Source organism: Myxocyprinus asiaticus, chromosome 4 (genome assembly GCF_019703515.2).
Source record: "Myxocyprinus asiaticus isolate MX2 ecotype Aquarium Trade chromosome 4, UBuf_Myxa_2, whole genome shotgun sequence".
Classification (NCBI taxonomy): Eukaryota; Metazoa; Chordata; class Actinopteri; order Cypriniformes; family Catostomidae; genus Myxocyprinus; species Myxocyprinus asiaticus.
In genome coordinates this window covers 55,226,327-55,243,933 of record NC_059347.1, presented here as the reverse complement: position 1 = coordinate 55,243,933, position 17,607 = coordinate 55,226,327, and the positions used below count along the sequence as shown (strand labels likewise).

Sequence of the window (17,607 nt, the reverse complement as noted above, 5' to 3'; positions counted from 1 at the left end):
AGTGGCTGGAGTTTGTTTTGTGGAATAACATTCCTTCAAGAAACCTTTGCACTGACGGAAGTTTTTTTACACTGAAGTTCCCGGCCAGATTGTGAATGGATACTAAGTATGGCCGCAAAATATCTACATGCCTACAAGCGATGTTGTCATAAAATCAATGGACTGAGGAAGTCATGGTGTGTTTCTTATGTGGCCTCTGAGTGAAATAAACTCACACAATACACTCTTGACCGTCCGAGGAACCAGAACGTCTGTTTTGTTTCTTTTGTGCTGGTTCCGCCAAGCGGCTGGAGTTTGTTTTATGGAATAACACTCCTCCGGGACAGTCTGCACGTTCTTTGTGCTTATGCCTCCTATTGGTTGGAGTTTGTTTTGTGGAGTATTTTTCTAGGACATTGGGAGGATTATGTAATCTGCTACACTCATGACCAGCCGGCTCACTGAACATTCGTTTGTCTTTCTGAGGAAACTGTACGGCTTTATATATATAATTTGTTCTTAAAAATTTTTTGTGCTGGTTCCGCTAGAGACTAGAGCTTGTTTTATGGAGGAACACACCTTCGAGACGTTCTACACGTTCTTAGTGTTTATTCTGCCTATTGGCTGGAGTTTGTTTTATAGATTATTTTCTGTTATGTAATTTTGCCTCACAAAATTTGTACGAAAACACCAGACTTGAGCAATCCGACGGCAAAGTTGTCGGGGGGGCTCTCGTAGGCATACATGGACTCTTTGAGTTTAGAGGGATTGATGCCGGTTGGCGCTTTCGTGCGTGGGGTTAATGCGCACATTTTTCTTTTTCTGTTTGTTTGGTTCTGAGGGAAGTTAGGGGTTTTATTGTTGCACTAATGGAGAATGTGGTCTCTATAATCTTGTTTTTGACACCCAATCTATGTTTCCTAAATATGTCAAAAGGTCAAATGTTAATATGAGTGGACTGTCATTCTCCACGTGGAATGTGACTGGGTTGGGGCACCCCATAAAAAGATGGAAGGTAATTTATTTTCTTAAGCATAAGAAATATGAAATAGTGTTTCTTCAAGAAACGCATCTTTCCCCGCAGGAAGCTGAAAAATTTGGGAAGATATGGGGTGGACATGTTTTCTTTAGTGCTGGTTCAAGTAAGAGCAGGGTGGTCATTATATTGATAAATAAACATCTACAATTCAAATGTCTCAAACAGATTAAAGCTAAATTAGGAAGAGTCATTATTGTTTTAGCAGAAATTCAGGGGCAAAGGTTGATTTTGGCTAATATTTACGCACCTAACGCTGATAATCAGGGCTTTTTATAGATCTTAAAGGGATGTTGCAAGCCACTGACACCCCTCATGATATAATATTGGGAGGAGACTATAATTTTTTGATGGACTCAGTCCTTGATCATAGTGAAACAAAAGTATGTAAGCCTCTAGAGCAACAGTGACACTTCACAGGATGTGTAAAAATCTTGGTCTACAGATATTTGGAGACTTTTGAACCCATCTGGTAGGGACTATAAATTTTTTTCATCAGTCCATAAGATTTAGTTTAGAATAGATTTATTTTATATATATACCTAAGTCCCTCATGTCATCTGTTTTGGATTGCTCAATTTGAAACATTTTAGTCTCAGATCATGCCCTGGTGAGTTTAGAGGTGTTGCCACAAATGGAGTAAAAGAAATCATATAGTTGGCGCTTTAATGTATCCCTTTTGCAAAATCCTGAATTCCATCAAATGTTAAAGGCTGAAATCAGTGTTTACATGGAGACCAACTGGTCCTCAGTATCCTCTGTGGGCATGGCTTGGGAGGCACTTAAGGCAGTTCTTAGGGGCTGGATCATACAGTATGCCTCATTCATCAAAAAATCCAGAGCATGAGAACTCGTGGAGTTGGAAAGGAATATTAAAAGTGCAGAGGCAGAGCTGAAGTGCCGAAAGTCATCCGAAGGTCTCAGAGAACTGACCTGATTGAAATACAGATATAATACTACTTTGTCATGGAAGGTGGAGTTTTGGCTATTCAGGGCAAGACAGTCATACCTTGAGTCAGGGGACAAAGCAGGGAAGCTTTTGGCTAGATATATAAAACAGAGAGAGTCTTTTTCTACAATTCCCTCAGTGAAATCTGCTAGTGGTGAAATATTTACCTCGGCTATTGATATTAATAATGCTTTTAAAGAATTCTATCTTGATCTCTATTGTTACACGTCTTCGTCTACTGATGAAGATATTAGAAACTTTGTGGAACCATTAGATGTCCCTAAGCTGACGACTGAGCAAAAAAATTCTCTTGATTCTGAGATAAACTTGGAGGAGCTTGACAAGGTAATTAAGGCCCTGCCTACAGACAAGGCTCTGGGGCCAGATGGCTTTGCCGCTGAGTTTTTTAGATCTTATGCTACAGAACTGGCTCCATTTTTGTTAGAAGTTTATACAGAATCATTAAAGAATGGGAAGCTTCCGCCAACCATGACACAAGCCCGGATCAGTCTGATTCTTAAAAAAGACAAAGATCCAAGTGAGTGTAAGAGTTACCGTCCAATTTCCCTTATCCAGCTAGATGTTAAAATATTGTCAAAAATTTGGGCTAACCAACTAAGTAAAGTTATGACATCTCTTATACATATACACTACCGGTCAAAAGTTTTGAAACACTTGACCGAAATGTTTCTCATGATCTTAAAAATCTTTTGATCTGAAGGCGTATGCTTAAATGTTTGAAATTCGTTTTGTAGACAAAAATATAATTGTGCCAATATATTAATTTATTTCATTATAAATCTAAAATGTAATTAAAACTTTAAAAAAAGTTTTTGAAATTGATGACTTGGACCAAATAATAAAGAAAAGCAGCCGATAAGTGCCCAGCATCTAGATGGGAACTCCTTCAATACTGTTTAAAAAGCATCCCAGGGTGATACCTCAAGAAGTTGGTTGAGAAAATGTCAAGAGTACCTTTCTGAAAATTCTAGGCAAAGGGTGACTACTTTGAAGATGCTGAAATTTTGATTTATTTTGGATTTTGTTTAGTCACAACATAATTCCCATAGTTCCATTGGTGTTATTCCATAGTTTTAATGACTTTACTATTATTCTAAAATGTGAAAACAAAATTATAATAAAGAATGAGTAAGTGTTTCAAAACCTTTGACCGGTAGTGTAGATCAGGTGGGGTTTATTCAGGGCCACAGCTCTTCTGATAACATTAGGCATCTGATCAATATCATGTGATCAGTGGCGAATGATCAGACTCCGGTCGCTGCCATCTCACTTGACGCCAAAAAGGCATTTGATATGGTAGAATGGGATTATCTTTTTAAGATTTTGGAAATATATGGGTTCGGGAATACTTTTATTGTATGGATTAAGTTACTTTATAGACACCTGGTGGCGGCGGTACAAACGAATGGATTAATTTCAGATTACTTTACTCTGGATAGGGACACCCGGCAGGGTTGCCCTCTTTCCCCATTATTGTTCTGTTTTGCCATGGAACCATTAGCAGCCGCGATAAGAAGGGAAGATGATTTTCCAGGGGTGGTGGCGGGGGGTGTGGCGCATAAGATCTTGCTTTACGCAGATTATATATTATTATTTGTCTCCGACCCCACTAGATCTCGGGATACAGAGTTAATTGGTCTAAATCCGAAGCTTTGGCTCTGACAGTATACTGCCCAGTAACGGCTTTTCAGCGAGGCACCTTCCAGTGGCCCATACAGGGCATTAAGTATTTGGACATTTTATTCCAGCATATTTGTCTGATTTGGTCAGAGCTCATTTTGATCCCTTAATAAAAAGGTTTTTGAGCGATGTGGGCAGGTGGGCTTCATTACATTTATCTATGATTGGGAAGGTTCATGTAATTAAAATGAATTGTATTCCAAAATTTAACTACCTGTTACAATCTCTCCCTGTAGATGTCCCCCTCTCTTATTTCAAGCAATTTGATAGCATAGTGAAGTCCTTCATTTGGAATGGTAAGCGTCCCAGGTTACATTTAAATAAGTTACATAGGCCGATTGACAAAGGTGGGTTAGGCCTACCCAAGAGTTTGTTTTATTATTATGCATTCGGTCTCAGACATTTGACTCATTGGTCGCTTCCACCTGAGAGAGCCCCTCCCTGGTTTTGTATTGAAAAGGAAGTTCTTGCCCCTATCTCGCCACAGCAAAGCCTTTCTATCAAACAAATTGGAGAAGTTAAATCACACCCCGTTATCTCACATTTGCTCTGGACTGTTTTTGGGCATAGCACACCACCCCCCTAAAACAGCAGATACTCTGGGAGTGGTGATTACTGCTTTTGGAAAAGGTCATGAGGCATCAGTGTATTACTCCCTGCTAATTCGGAGTATGGGGGATTTTTTTTTACTTTATTTTTTTATTTTATTGGTGTGTCCTTTTTTTTTTCTCTCTATCTGTTGAACTTTGTCTTTTTTTATGTACTTATGTATTTCTATTTGTGTGTCTGTTTATATGTGGGTATGATGTTGTTTTGTATTTGTGCATGGGGGTGATGATTCCGAATGCATAATTCTGTGGTTAAATTTAATCTTGTCTTTGTTGGAACCAATAAAAAAATGTTATTGACAAAAGAATCACCGCCAAACCTAAAACACAAAATCAAATAAAATGATAAATAGCTTCAATCCCTGTTCTTTACATTTAAAACTCACACAAACATCAAGGAGAAAAAAATATAGTAATCTACTGTAACTTTATCCAATGCACATATACTGAATGCGTTGACAATATAAACCATCCTATCAGATGTATAATGAACATTAAAATGTCCACAAACACATTCAGAACATGACACTTTTTTTATTTGCCATTGCATGATGAGCACGATAGTAACACTTTTACCACAAATGTGAGAAGAGTGAGAAAAGCATGATTTGTTTTGAATGGTAAACAGCCATCTATGTTTTTCATTCCATGTTAATATTCCAAGACTAATTATAATTCTAGTTCATTTTTCTCATATAGAAAAGAAAATTAGTTAAAAGTGATGTGTACTTTCTCCTATCAGGTTAATGTGCAGAGGCAACTATTAAAAAGCCATTTGTAGACTGTGGACATTTGTTTGGTAGGGATGTGCAATACCACTTGTTTTCTTTTCAATCTGATACAAAGTACTATCAAGGCCAAAATCACAGATATTGATACTGCTACCAATACCTCTATCAATTATTATTATTATTATTATTAGTCTCTGAGGATAAATTGGGTAATTTTAGCCATTAACATTGCATTTAAAAGCCTTTTTTTATTTATTTATAGACCTAAACTGCAAAATATCAGACATTGTGTTTATCATTTATTAAATTAAAATAATTAATTTTAAATAAATTTATACCAAATGAGAGCTGATCGGCAACTGCTTGGAGACAGTAAAAATAAAGACAATCTCTTTAAAAGCTAAAATTCTAGAAAGAAATGTCTGCATAAGTGGTTTGGAATACTCTTATAATTATTTCTTAAAAAATAAGGTGTGAAACAATTTTGTTTTAAAATATTATTAATTTTTGAAAAACTTTTGTCCACCAAATTAAATTACAAAATAAATTCATATTAAATGAGCGCAGTCTGCGACTGCATGTGTTTTTCAGAATTACTGCGCATGAATTTGGTGTAAGGAGAAATACATCCAATCATACGCTATTTACTTATGTAGTTCTTTTTTCACTTTGAGTCTTCTGAAATGCAACAGTTTTCATAGTAAAGATATAATAAAATCACTAGTTTAGTAAAAACCTTTAGTGTCAATACTTTTAAGCAAATATCAATCCTCATGGTACAACATCAATCTCGGAAGTATTGATTCTTTAGGATCGATCCGCCCAAACATATTGTTTGGTCTTTGCAATTCTAAGTCAACTGACTAAAGATGCCAACTCTAATTCAGTTTCACTTCCTGTTGTGGCATAAGGCAAGCACATATGATAAAATAAGAAACTCCTTTATGTCGACTGTAACAATACTATCAGTGCTGGGTAGGTTACTTCTGAATTGTAATCAGGTACATGACAAATCATACTACATGACAAATCAGTTGCAATCAGTAACGTAATCCCACAAATTAGATTTTTGGGGTAATCTATTCTGATTAATTTTGGATTACTTTGGGATTACTTCCAACCTTACTTTTTTATTTGAGTTTATGTTTGAGTTTAACAGGCATTTCTTATATGAGAATTTCTAGAAATATGGACAGGTTTCCAGGGCGTGTTACACAATTGTGGTCATGCAATTTTGCCATTTTACAAATGCCATCCATGTGTGGTAAGAGATCTGGGCTATGTTTCCCAAAAGCACTGTAAGTAGGTTGTAGAAATAACTGGCGCCAGTGATCTCTACGATCAACTTAAGCTTGCGATACTTTTGGGAAACACACCCAGACCATCTATATTTAAGAATGAATGTCACAAAAACAGCCTTAAAGTTATTACTAAATCAAAAGTGCATTCATTCACATTTTTGAAGCTGAGTACAAATGCAATTCACAAAACTAAAAATAATTTTATAACGCTAATGCAATTGGTTTACATTATGAAAATGAAATGATGTGTATTTGGACATTTTGATGGATGAGTTGATGATTTTCCAAACACATAGCTAATGACAAGTATCAGGTCTGTGTGCAATTTCACAACCCTCCCCCTCTCCCTCTCTTCTGAAAACACTTGAAGAGTTACTGAATGTGTATCATAGGTAGGCTGGTTTAGAGTGAAAAATGTCAAAGATTTAAAAAAGAGAATAATTATGGTGATCAATCAATTATGAACAGTTTACTGCCGTTGCCTAATTAACATGTAATCATGTAATCCATAAAAAGTACTTGTCCAATTACAAGTACTTGATTTTCGTAAAGTCATCCAGATTACATGTAATTTGTTACTACCCCGCACTGAATACTGGTTATTATACTGTATGGTTTGTCTGGGACACTATAACATTTATATTAGGTTAGAATTAATTAGAGCATGTGAAATCTGGCTGTGGGTGATCACAAAATGACAATGATATTCACGTCTATCATTATGCATGGTATCTTCAGTGGTGCTGGAAGCTTCACACTCTCACACTGCCTGTTAGTACTTCCTGTTCACTAAAGAATGATATGAGCATTCAACGCAAGAGTAATCTCACAGAGAATGGAATAAATACACTATGATATCGAACTTGTTATTTACTGACGGCTCACCAAATACACACATAGAAAATCACTCATCAAAAATAATGTGCACTCCGGAAACCAACCCTTCTCAGAAGTCACTGTTTTAGGATCATAAATATTGCGCAAATGTCTCTATATTCTCTCAATTTTCTGCAGAGCTATTTGTAATTTACTTTTATAAGTTTTATAAGGTTGTCACGTGTGTTTAAAATTATGAAATTGTATACAGTTGATTAATTAAGTCTGTTGGCCAAAATAATGGCTTGGTATTTTTGCATGTTACCTTATACATTTTTGCTGTTTCATGAATTGTTCACAGTCTCATGACAACTTGTAATATTTTGTATGAGATGGCGAAAAGGGTGTAGCCAGGAAATAACTTTTGGGTGGGCCTCAATAAAAATTATTATTATTTTTTTTACAAATTGTCCTCAACAACAGAGAAGCGGCACATTCAAACAGTTCTTTTATACTTTCATAAATCAGAATTTATGCATTTTTTTTAACTATTTTATAAACATATATTTGAAATCAAAGAATTATCTCTAATATTCTGGGTGGGTCTGGGTCTAATTTGGGTGGGCTTAGCCCACCCTTGGCTATGCCACTGGATGGCAAAATCGTAATATTGTATTTATTGGCTTGTACGAAAGTGACAACTTTTAGACCAACCAATCAACAAACAGAATTTCAAATCAATACAATACAGACATCAAATTTAAGCGATATCCTCCAATCCAATGCTTTATTTTAAGAAAGGAAAGGAAAGGGATAGTTCACCAAAAAATAAAAATTCTCTCATCATTTACTCACCCTCATGCCATCCCAGATGTGTATGACTTTCTTTCTTCAGCAGAACACAAAGATTTTTAGAAAAATTGCAACTGAATGGTGATCAGACCTTTTTATCTTAAAAAAATCACATAAAGGAAACATAAAAGTAATCCACATGACTCCAGTGTTTAAATCTATATCTTCAGAAGTGATATAATAGGTCTGGGTGAGAAACAGGACAATATTTAAGCCCTTTTTTACTTTAAATCTTCATTTTAACTTTCACTTTCAGATGTGAAAGTGAAATTAAACAGGCACCACATGTGACTTTCAAATGTAAAAGAGAAAGTGAAAGTGGAGATTTAGAGTAAAAAGACGCAAGCGAGGGAAGCGATCCGTCGTGCTGGTCAAACTGCGTCAACGCGGCTTCCGAACTGCGCTGCCAAGCATACATCTAGCGAATCTCCATTCTCTTCCTAACAAAAAGGACAAACTACTTCTCCTAACCTGTACAAATAAGGACTTTCCTAACTCTGCTGCTCTGTGCTTCATGGAAACCTGGCGTGAAAACAATCCGAACGGAGCGTTACATCTGCCGGGCTTTCAGCTGTTCAGAGCGGATCGCATCATGGAGCTATCGGGGAAAGCGAGAGGCGGTGGAACATGCTTTACATCAATGAAAGTTGGTGTACTGATGTAATAGCATTGAAGAAGATGTGCTGCCCTAATTTAGAAGTGCTCTTCCTCAACTGTAAGCCTTTCTACTCACCACGGGAGTTTTCCTCGATTATTTTGGTGAGTGTTTACATTCCTCCACAAGTGTGCGTGAACACAGCGCTGCAATAACTGGCTGATCACATCACAGACACGGAGCAACAACACCCAGACTCACTTATTATTATTCTTGGGGATTTTAACAAAGCAAACCTAACACATGAACTGCCCAAATACAAACAGCACATTACATGCCCAACCAGAAACAGAAATATACTGGATCCAATGTTTCCCACAGGATTTTGTGAGACTATGGCAGGTGGACCTCCGACCCTCTAGGGGGGTCCGGGGGCATGCTCCCCCGTAAGAAAATGTTGTACATTTTATAGTTAAATACTTCCATCTGGTGCACTTTGAGAGCAAAATTAAGAGGCTAGTGTTGTGCTCTTGTAAACAATTTTGTGCTCTTAAAGCTGCAGTAGGCAACTTTGAAATAAATATAATTGTGAGAAACAGCGCCCCCAATTCTTCCCCATATACATGATGCTCTTCAACCCCAGCCAGGGTTTAACTGACAGCTGGGATTGGGGTGGGGTGGAATAATAGGGTTCAAAACAGTGTTACTATGAATGCAAACTTTAATACAGTGAAAAAGACACTACATATATATATATATATATATATATATATATAAATAAATAAAAATGTCCAACATTCTTTTGAATGTACTAAAATAAAATATTTGATGCCATGAGTGTACCTTCATTTACTATTAGTATTATTTTGAATGGCAATGTAAAATGAAGCAATGTGATAACAATTTTACCTTGTCGCAAAAAGTAGTCCGTTAATTTACCCGATGAACTTTCACCTTTTGCTGACCCTTTATGCTTTGCAGAGCTAATGTGTGCTTCTAAATCACTTGTACCTTTATTAGCAACTGACACATAATTGCCAGCTTTACATGTCATACATTCTGCCTCCCACGGATCTCGACTTGGACGAAAGCATGGGAATTTTTTGTGCAAATCTTCTGTAAATTTGCACTTTTGTTTGGGCATTGTTTCCACTCAGCTGTCATTTGCTGCTACTGTTAAGCTGTTTGATGCTGAACACAACAGCGATTTGCGCGTTCGCGGAGAGATTGACAGGCAGGAATTTGGCCAATAGTTACTGCAAACCTCTTATAATCGACCAATTGGAGTGCGAGAATGCAGGACTTACAAAGAGGGGTTAAAGCAATGCAAATATGCACGCACACACAATTAAGTATTAGACCAGATGCGCATTATAATGCAACTAAAGCCGAATCCCGGACATTTTCGCAAATTTAGAAATCCTGGCCGGATGCTTTTTTAAGGTCTGAAAAAGAAAACATGTCCGGGAAAAAAAGGACATATGGTCACCCTAATCATGATTCTAACTTCGGCAGTAATATTATCTGTTTGCTCTTGTACACTGATGATGATAAATTGTGTGTGGAGTAGTGTATAAATGCAGTGGATACATTTAATGTTAGTTAACGTTACTTACCTCAAAGATTTGTCATCCTCCTCAACCAGATAATGTTAGACGGATCCAGGAATACTCCAGTGCATATATCTGCGAGTGTGTGTGAGTGCGTGAATTTACAGCAGCGGGCGATTAGCTGACTGAACTGACTGGAGCTGACTGGCGCGTGAGAGAGCGCAGAACACAACCTTTTAAATTTATGTTATTATGAGACTGAGAAGTGCAAAAATATTGTATATGAGAAGTGTACAAATGTTTTCGGTTCATTATGAGACCGTGGTGGGGCAATTTAGACTGTGGCGGGCCACCAGAGTCTAGTCAGTTAATGGGAAACACTGGGATCACTGATACACAACATTAAAGGATGCATATCGCTGTCCCTAGAGCAGCTTTGGGACTCTCTGATCACTGTCTGGTTCATCTTCTTCCAACCTACAGGCAGAAACTAAAATCAACAAAACCTGTAGTTAAGTCTTTAAAGAGATGGACCAGTGAAGCAGAGCTGGAACTACAAGCCTGTTTGACTGCACTGATTGGAGTGTTTTTGAAGCTGCAGTCACCGACCTGAACGAGCTCACAGATACTGTGACATCATATATCAGTTTCTGTGAGGACATTATTTAACATACAGCAATGACAAACCATGGTTTACATCAAAAATCAGGCAGCTTTGTCAGGCCAAAGTGGATGCTTACAGAAGTGGGGATAAAATCATGTATAATCAGGCCAAAAACACACTGACAAAGGAGATCAGAGCGGCTAAAATAAGCTACTCTGAAAAGCTGGAAAACAAGTTTTCAGCTAACAACCCTGCATCAGTATGGAGTGGCCTGAAAGACATTACCAACTACAAGACACCACCCCCCCACATTGTAGGGAATCAACAACTGGCTGATGACCTGAATGTGTTTTACTGTAGATTTGAAAAGCCCAGTCTCACACCCCACACCCACTCTGACCTTCACTTCACACAAACACCAACATCTCCTGCAACCCCCCTCTTGCTACTCAACCTGCACTTAAGATCTGTGAAGAGGATGTGTGCCGGGTCTTCCGGAAGCAGAAGACAAGGAAAGCACAGGGCCCAGATGGTGTTTCACCCACTTGTCTAAAAGCCTGTGTTGACCAGCTGGCCCCCATCTTCACACAGATCTTCAACACATCATTGGAGCACTATGAAGTTCCCAGCTGCTTCAAATGCTCCACCATCATCCCTATCCCAAAGAAACCCAAGACTGCAGGACTTAAAGACTACAGATCTGTCGCCCTGACGTCTGTGGTCATGAAGTCATTTGAGATAATTGTGTTGGCCCACCTGAAGGACATCACTGGACCCTTTCTGGATTCCCTGCAGTTTGCCTATCAAGCTAACAGGTCAGTGGATGATGCAGTCAATATGGGACTGCATTACAAACTGCAACATCTAGACAGACCAGGGACTTATGCAAGGATCCTATTTGTGGACCTCAGTTCGGCTTTCAACAACATCATCCCTGCTCAAATATGGAATAAATTAACCCAGCTCTCGGTTCCCATCTCTATCTGTCAGTGGATCACCAGCTTTCTCACAGATAGACCACAGTTAGTTAGACTGGGGAAATTCACTTCCAGCACATGTACAATCAGCACTGGTGCCCCCCACGGATGTGTGCTTTCCCCACTACTCTTCTCCCTGTACACAAACGACTGCACTGCCAAGGACCCCTCTGTCAAACACTTTTGTCATCGGCCTCATCCAAGATGATGACGTATCTGCTTACAGAAGGGAGGTTAAACAGCTGGCTCACTGGTGCAGTCAAAACAACCTGGAGCTGAACACACTCAAAACAGTGTAGATGAGAGTGGACTTTAGGAGGAACACCCCAGCATCGACCTCACTCACCATTCTAAACAGCACTGTGGCAGCAGTGGAGTCATTCAGGTTCCTTGGCACTACCATCTCAAAGGACCTGAAGTGAGAGACCCACATTGATTGTGAAAATGGCCCAGTAGAGGTTGTACTTCCTTCGCCAGCTGAGGAAGTTCAAGCTGCCACAGGTACTGCTGATCCAGTTCTACTCAGCAGTCATTGAGTCTGTCCTCTGCACTTCTATAACTGTCTGGTTTGGTTCAGCTACCAAGTCAGACATCAGAAGACTTCAAAGTATAGTCCGGACTGCTGAACAGATTATTGGTTCTCACCTTCCCACCCTCCAAGAACTGTACACCTCCAGAGTGAGGAAAACGGCTGGAAAAATCGCTTTGGACCCCATTCACCCAGCACAATACCTTTTTGAACTGTTGCCCTCTGGCTGGCACTACAGAGCACTAAGCACCAGAACTGTCAGGTACAAGAACAGTTTCTTCCCTCAGGCCATTCACCTTATGAACATTTAAAACTGCCCTCAATACTCTCCATTGTGACAATACAATCATGTGCATATTCAACTATTCATTCATGTTTATATTCCATTGATATTTATTTGACATATCTTACCTCTTCTGCACAATACATTAAATCACCTTGCACATAACTGTATATCTGTATATAACACATTTGAACAACATTATTATTGCCCTACTGTAGTTTCCTCTATATATTTATCTGTTGTATCTTATTTTTATTCTTATTTCACTGTTTACATATATATGTTTATATGAATATTTCAAATGTTTGTATGTACAGTATATGTTGTATATGTATATTTTTTGTATTCTCTTTGCAATGGACGCTTCTGTCACCATGACAAATTCCTTGTGTGTGTAAGCATACTTGGCAATACAGCTCATTCTGATTCTGATTCTGAATAACATTGTTGGTTCATTAATTTTTCTCTTTGGGAGTAAAAGTCGTACGTTTTTGTATAGACCATTTCAAGGTCTATACATCGGTTTAAGGAAATGACGTCTTTATCCCTTGAACATTTCTGGCTAGTTGTCAAATTCATTCAAAACAACAGCGAGAAGCACTAATTGGTAGTGACTAGTGACTAGTGACAATCGACATGATTGTAATAAAATGGTATTATTAAAATGTGGACCATGTTTTTCAGTGGCTGGATGATGTCTGGATGCCTGGAACTAACAGAAATTAAAGTGTTAGATCTCCGATAAAGCAACCACACATGGACACATGAACCGCTGCAGTGAAGCGAGACGACTGGATACGTGCAGTACTAACAACTGTAGCACACAAACAAAATTTATGCCAACTAATTGTGCGTTTAAAGAGGTAGAGCTCTAAAAGTTATAATGAATGAAGCTGCTCAAGTAATTTACTATTACATTTAGTCATTTAGCAGAGGCTTTTATCCAAAACGACTTACAAATGAGGAACATAACAAGCAATTTGTCACACAAGTCAACAATATCTAGAGTAGCTGAAGTTGTATAGAATCGAGCGCAGAAGAAAGAGACAAAAAAAGTATTTTTATAATTAACAAAGAAATTTTTCACTTGTCCGCAGGTCACCCAGACAGCTTTATTGAACGGCTTCACTGATCATAATAGGAGCGATCCAATATTCCTGATCTTTACGCTAAGGAAATGATTGTTCTGGAATTTGTAATTGTTTTGTGCTTCATAAATGACATAGTGCTCATGTAATTTGCTGTAGTGTACCTCATTACTCATACCAAACCACTTGGAGCTTTTAAACAAGACCTTTCTGGGAATACAGGTAAGTGATGTTGCTTGCAAAAGTGCATGTTAGAAAATCAGGTTAGTGGGCTTATCCCTGCTTCTTAAATGTCAGTGCTAAATTGTTCTAAAAAAAAGGACGATGCATTCATAACCTGGATTTGTACAAATATCAGAAAAGTTGTTTAGCTCCAAACGGTGTGGATATGAAGTTAGTGGTTTCCTGGAATGCCATGAATCATATCCTGGGGAAGGTGATGAGTGCAATGTTAAAGTTGATGCTTTCAGGCAAGGGATTATTTAGAGTTAAATACCCAAATCAGATTGCCATCTGCAGATGATATGATTAGACTAATTGAACCCACAAGAGGCACCAGGTAATAAGATCATACAGGGGAAATGACAATCTTGTGGCCCTGTTTCTCAAACACTAGCCTGGTTGATCAACTATACATAAAAAAAATAAATAAATAAAAAACAGAAAAACAGGAATGAAAATAACTATTTTTTAATGTACAATAAGATGTATAGGTGTAAAATGTTAAAGTTTGTTTTCCTAGTAAACTACTGAATTCAGAATTTTACTGTGAACTCAAGGCAGGAAAGTGTGTTGTAGATGATGCTAAAGTTTTGTTAATGGTTGCCAGGGCATTGCTGAAGTCTTGTTATGGTGTTCTCGTGAGTTTCTATGGTTGTTGCTTACTTGCTCAAGTCAAAAGAGCTCACCCCAAAGTCTCTATGATTTTCTGGTCTCTAGATATGGCTCAGCCATATCAGAAATCTGATATATGGCAATGTATGCAAAACACAAATGTAATCTACATTCATATATGGTTTTCAAATATAAAAAGTCAAATACTTATATATACAACACATATAAAAAAAATACTAGAAAGGGGGCCTGGGTAGCTCAGCAGGTAAGGACACTGACTACCACCCCTGGAGTCGCAAGTTTGAATCCAGGGCATGCAGAGTGACTCCAGCCAGGTCTCCTAAGCAACCAAATCGGCCTGGTTGCTAGGGAGGATAGAGTCACATGGGGTAACCTCCTCGTGTGGTCACTATAATGTGGTTCTCGCTCTCTGTGGGGTGTGTGGTGAGTTGTGCGTGGATGCCGCGGAAAATAGCATGAAGCCTCCACACGTGCTATGTCTCTGCGGTAACACGCTCAACAAGCCACATGATAAGATGTGTGGATTGACGGTCTCAGACGCAGAGGCAACTGAGATTCATCCTCCACAACCTTGATTGAGGTGAGTCACTATGCCACCACGAGGACTTAGAGCACATTGGGAATTGGGCATTCCAAATTGGGGAGAAAAGAAAAAAATAATTTTATCTTTTAGCATTTAGAGACTTTTTTTGTCCTATAAGGTTTCACCACTTAAACATTTTGCCCCATAAAAGTATCAAAATGACTTTGGACTCAGAAATTGAAAACATGCTTAAGTGACTGGTCAAGTAATTAAGACTTTACATTAAGGTTGCACTTGCTAACATAAGTAAATGCATTAGGTATCATGAACTAACAATATATTTTTTAGGAATATTCAATTAAGTTCAATAGAAGTTAAGCTCAACCGCTTAAGCATTTGTGGCATTATGTCGATTACCACAAAAATACATTTTGACTCGTCCCTCCATTTCTTAAAAAAAAAAAAAAAGAAGTAAAAATCGAGGTTACAGTAAGGCATTTACAATGGAAGTGAATGGAGGCCAATTTTTGAACATTAAAATACACACTGTTTCAAAAATATAGCCACAAGACATAAAGGATATGCATGTAAATATTATTTTAGTTTGATCAAATCACTTACTAACCTTTTCTGGGTAAAGATATATCCAATTTTACAACTTCGTTACCATGACGATGTAATGTCAACAAAACTTAAAACTACTGTAAAAATTGTAATTTAGACAACTTCACAGCTCAAATAATACACAAGTTTTAACAGAAGCATTAATGTAAGTGCTTTTATAAAATTATTAGCTTCACATTTCTGTGTTTAAACCCTCCAAAAATTGTCCCCATTCACTTTCATTATAAGTGCCTCACTGTAACCTCGATTTTGCTTTTTTTTTAAAGAAAAGGAGGAACGAGTCTAAATAAATTTTTGTGGTAATCAACATTATGCCACAAATGCTGTCGATTGAGCTTAACTTGTATTGAACCCGGAACATTCCTTTAATCTTGCTTAATTTTAATTTATATTTAAAAATAAAAAAAAAGAAAAAGAAAAGAAAAGAAAAAAAACCCCCACAATTGTTCATTGTTAGTCAATGCAAGTTCAAAATGCATTAACTAACGTTAACAACTTCTAATTAAAAAGTATTAGTATTAACATTAACCAAGATTAATAAGTGCAGTAAAAGTTATGTTTATTATTAGTTCATGTTAACTAATGTTAACGAATAGCTACAACCTTATTGTAAAGTGTTGGCAGTAATTGTTTTGTGTGAATTGCACTTTTAATGTATTTTTGAACATCTTAATAGATCTGGACAAAAAAATGAGCGTCACGTCATCGACCCATAAGCTGATATCACTCACCTCTCCACTTGCACCTCTGCATCCTTCCTCTCCACAACTCTATGCCCTTCTCCATTGATGTCTTTTTTGCTATTCTTGATCAGTTTCAGCACTGGCTCAATCTCCTTCAGCAGGTCGTTGTTCTCCTCCACCCCGTTAAGGAGCGAATGGCCTCCTTCTCGAAGCAGAGACTCCTGGGCGAGCAGAGGAATCAGAGGTTTGTTCTCCCTGGGTTCCTTCCTAGGCGTGGAAGTAGAGGACAGGTTCTCTATAGCCCTTAGCTCTTTGGTCATGTTGGGTGTGAGGGGCGAGCATCGCTCACATGCCTTGCTCGAAGCTGGGTTGACCGGCCTGGTGATGCGTACCGTTCTGGGTTTGCCATCTCCGCTAAGCGTGGTCTCCAGGTGAGTGGTGAAGCCCTCGGGTCCACGGAGTATCAGGACAGCGTAACTTTCAGGCGACACGTTCTTTAGGGTCTCAAGCGCCCGTTCGTAGCTCAGGTCCACCAGCGGTTTGTTGTTCACGGCCAGGATGATGTCGCCAACCTGGACCAACCCGCATTCCTCTGCGGCTCCTCCCCGTATGAGGTCAGATACAATGACGGGTGGTTTGCACACCCGTTGCTTGACCAGAAAGCCCAGCCCACCGATTTTTCTTTTGAAGAGCCGTACTGAGATGATGTTGGGCTGTAGCTGAAACACACTGGGCTCAGAATCCTGCATTGTGAATTACTGTGCCTCACTGCTGATCTGTAATTGAGTTGAATGTGACAAAGAAAAGGTGACATGTCAAAGGCGCTAAGCAAGGCAGGCAAAGACATCTCAAAAGCACAACTGCAAGACAGGTAAGCGAAAATCATTTTCGTCATTCTAATAATGCCATCCTGTGACATTTAAGGGAAACAGTCAAACTCAATTACGTGCAACTATGTCTGAATGAAATGAGTAACATTTCATAGACAAGAATTGGTTTAGTATACACTTCTGCTCATACGTTTTCACACCCCTTGCAGAATCTGCCAGATCAGTTTTTTTTTTCTTTTTCTAAATGAGAGGGATCATAATTTATTTTTAAACCTTGGTCCTTATTACACAACAGTTCATTCCAGCCCTCTAATCTGATTGACCAAGCGGCACTACAGACAATCTGATATTTAGTATAAGGCCAGAAACAAACTTTACGCAAGTGCAGTACGCGAGCACAGACCCGAGCACTTGGCCAACGCACGGCGCTGTTAAATATACTAACGTGCGCTCTTGTGTTATTGTGGTGGTAACGCACTTCACTACTCAAGGG

General features: G+C 38.4%; 1 protein-coding gene across 1 annotated transcript in view; it reads right to left on the bottom strand.

Moving 5' to 3' along the window:
- The window catches only part of nos1 (nitric oxide synthase 1 (neuronal)), an 88,811-nt gene extending 71,778 nt beyond the window's left edge, over positions 1-17,033 (bottom strand). Inside the window, exon 1 of the mRNA XM_051692600.1 lies at positions 16,333-17,033. Coding sequence (XP_051548560.1) covers positions 16,333-17,033 — 701 coding nt within the window. The remainder of the gene's footprint in view (positions 1-16,332) is intronic.
- Positions 17,034-17,607: the final 574 nt, after the last annotated feature.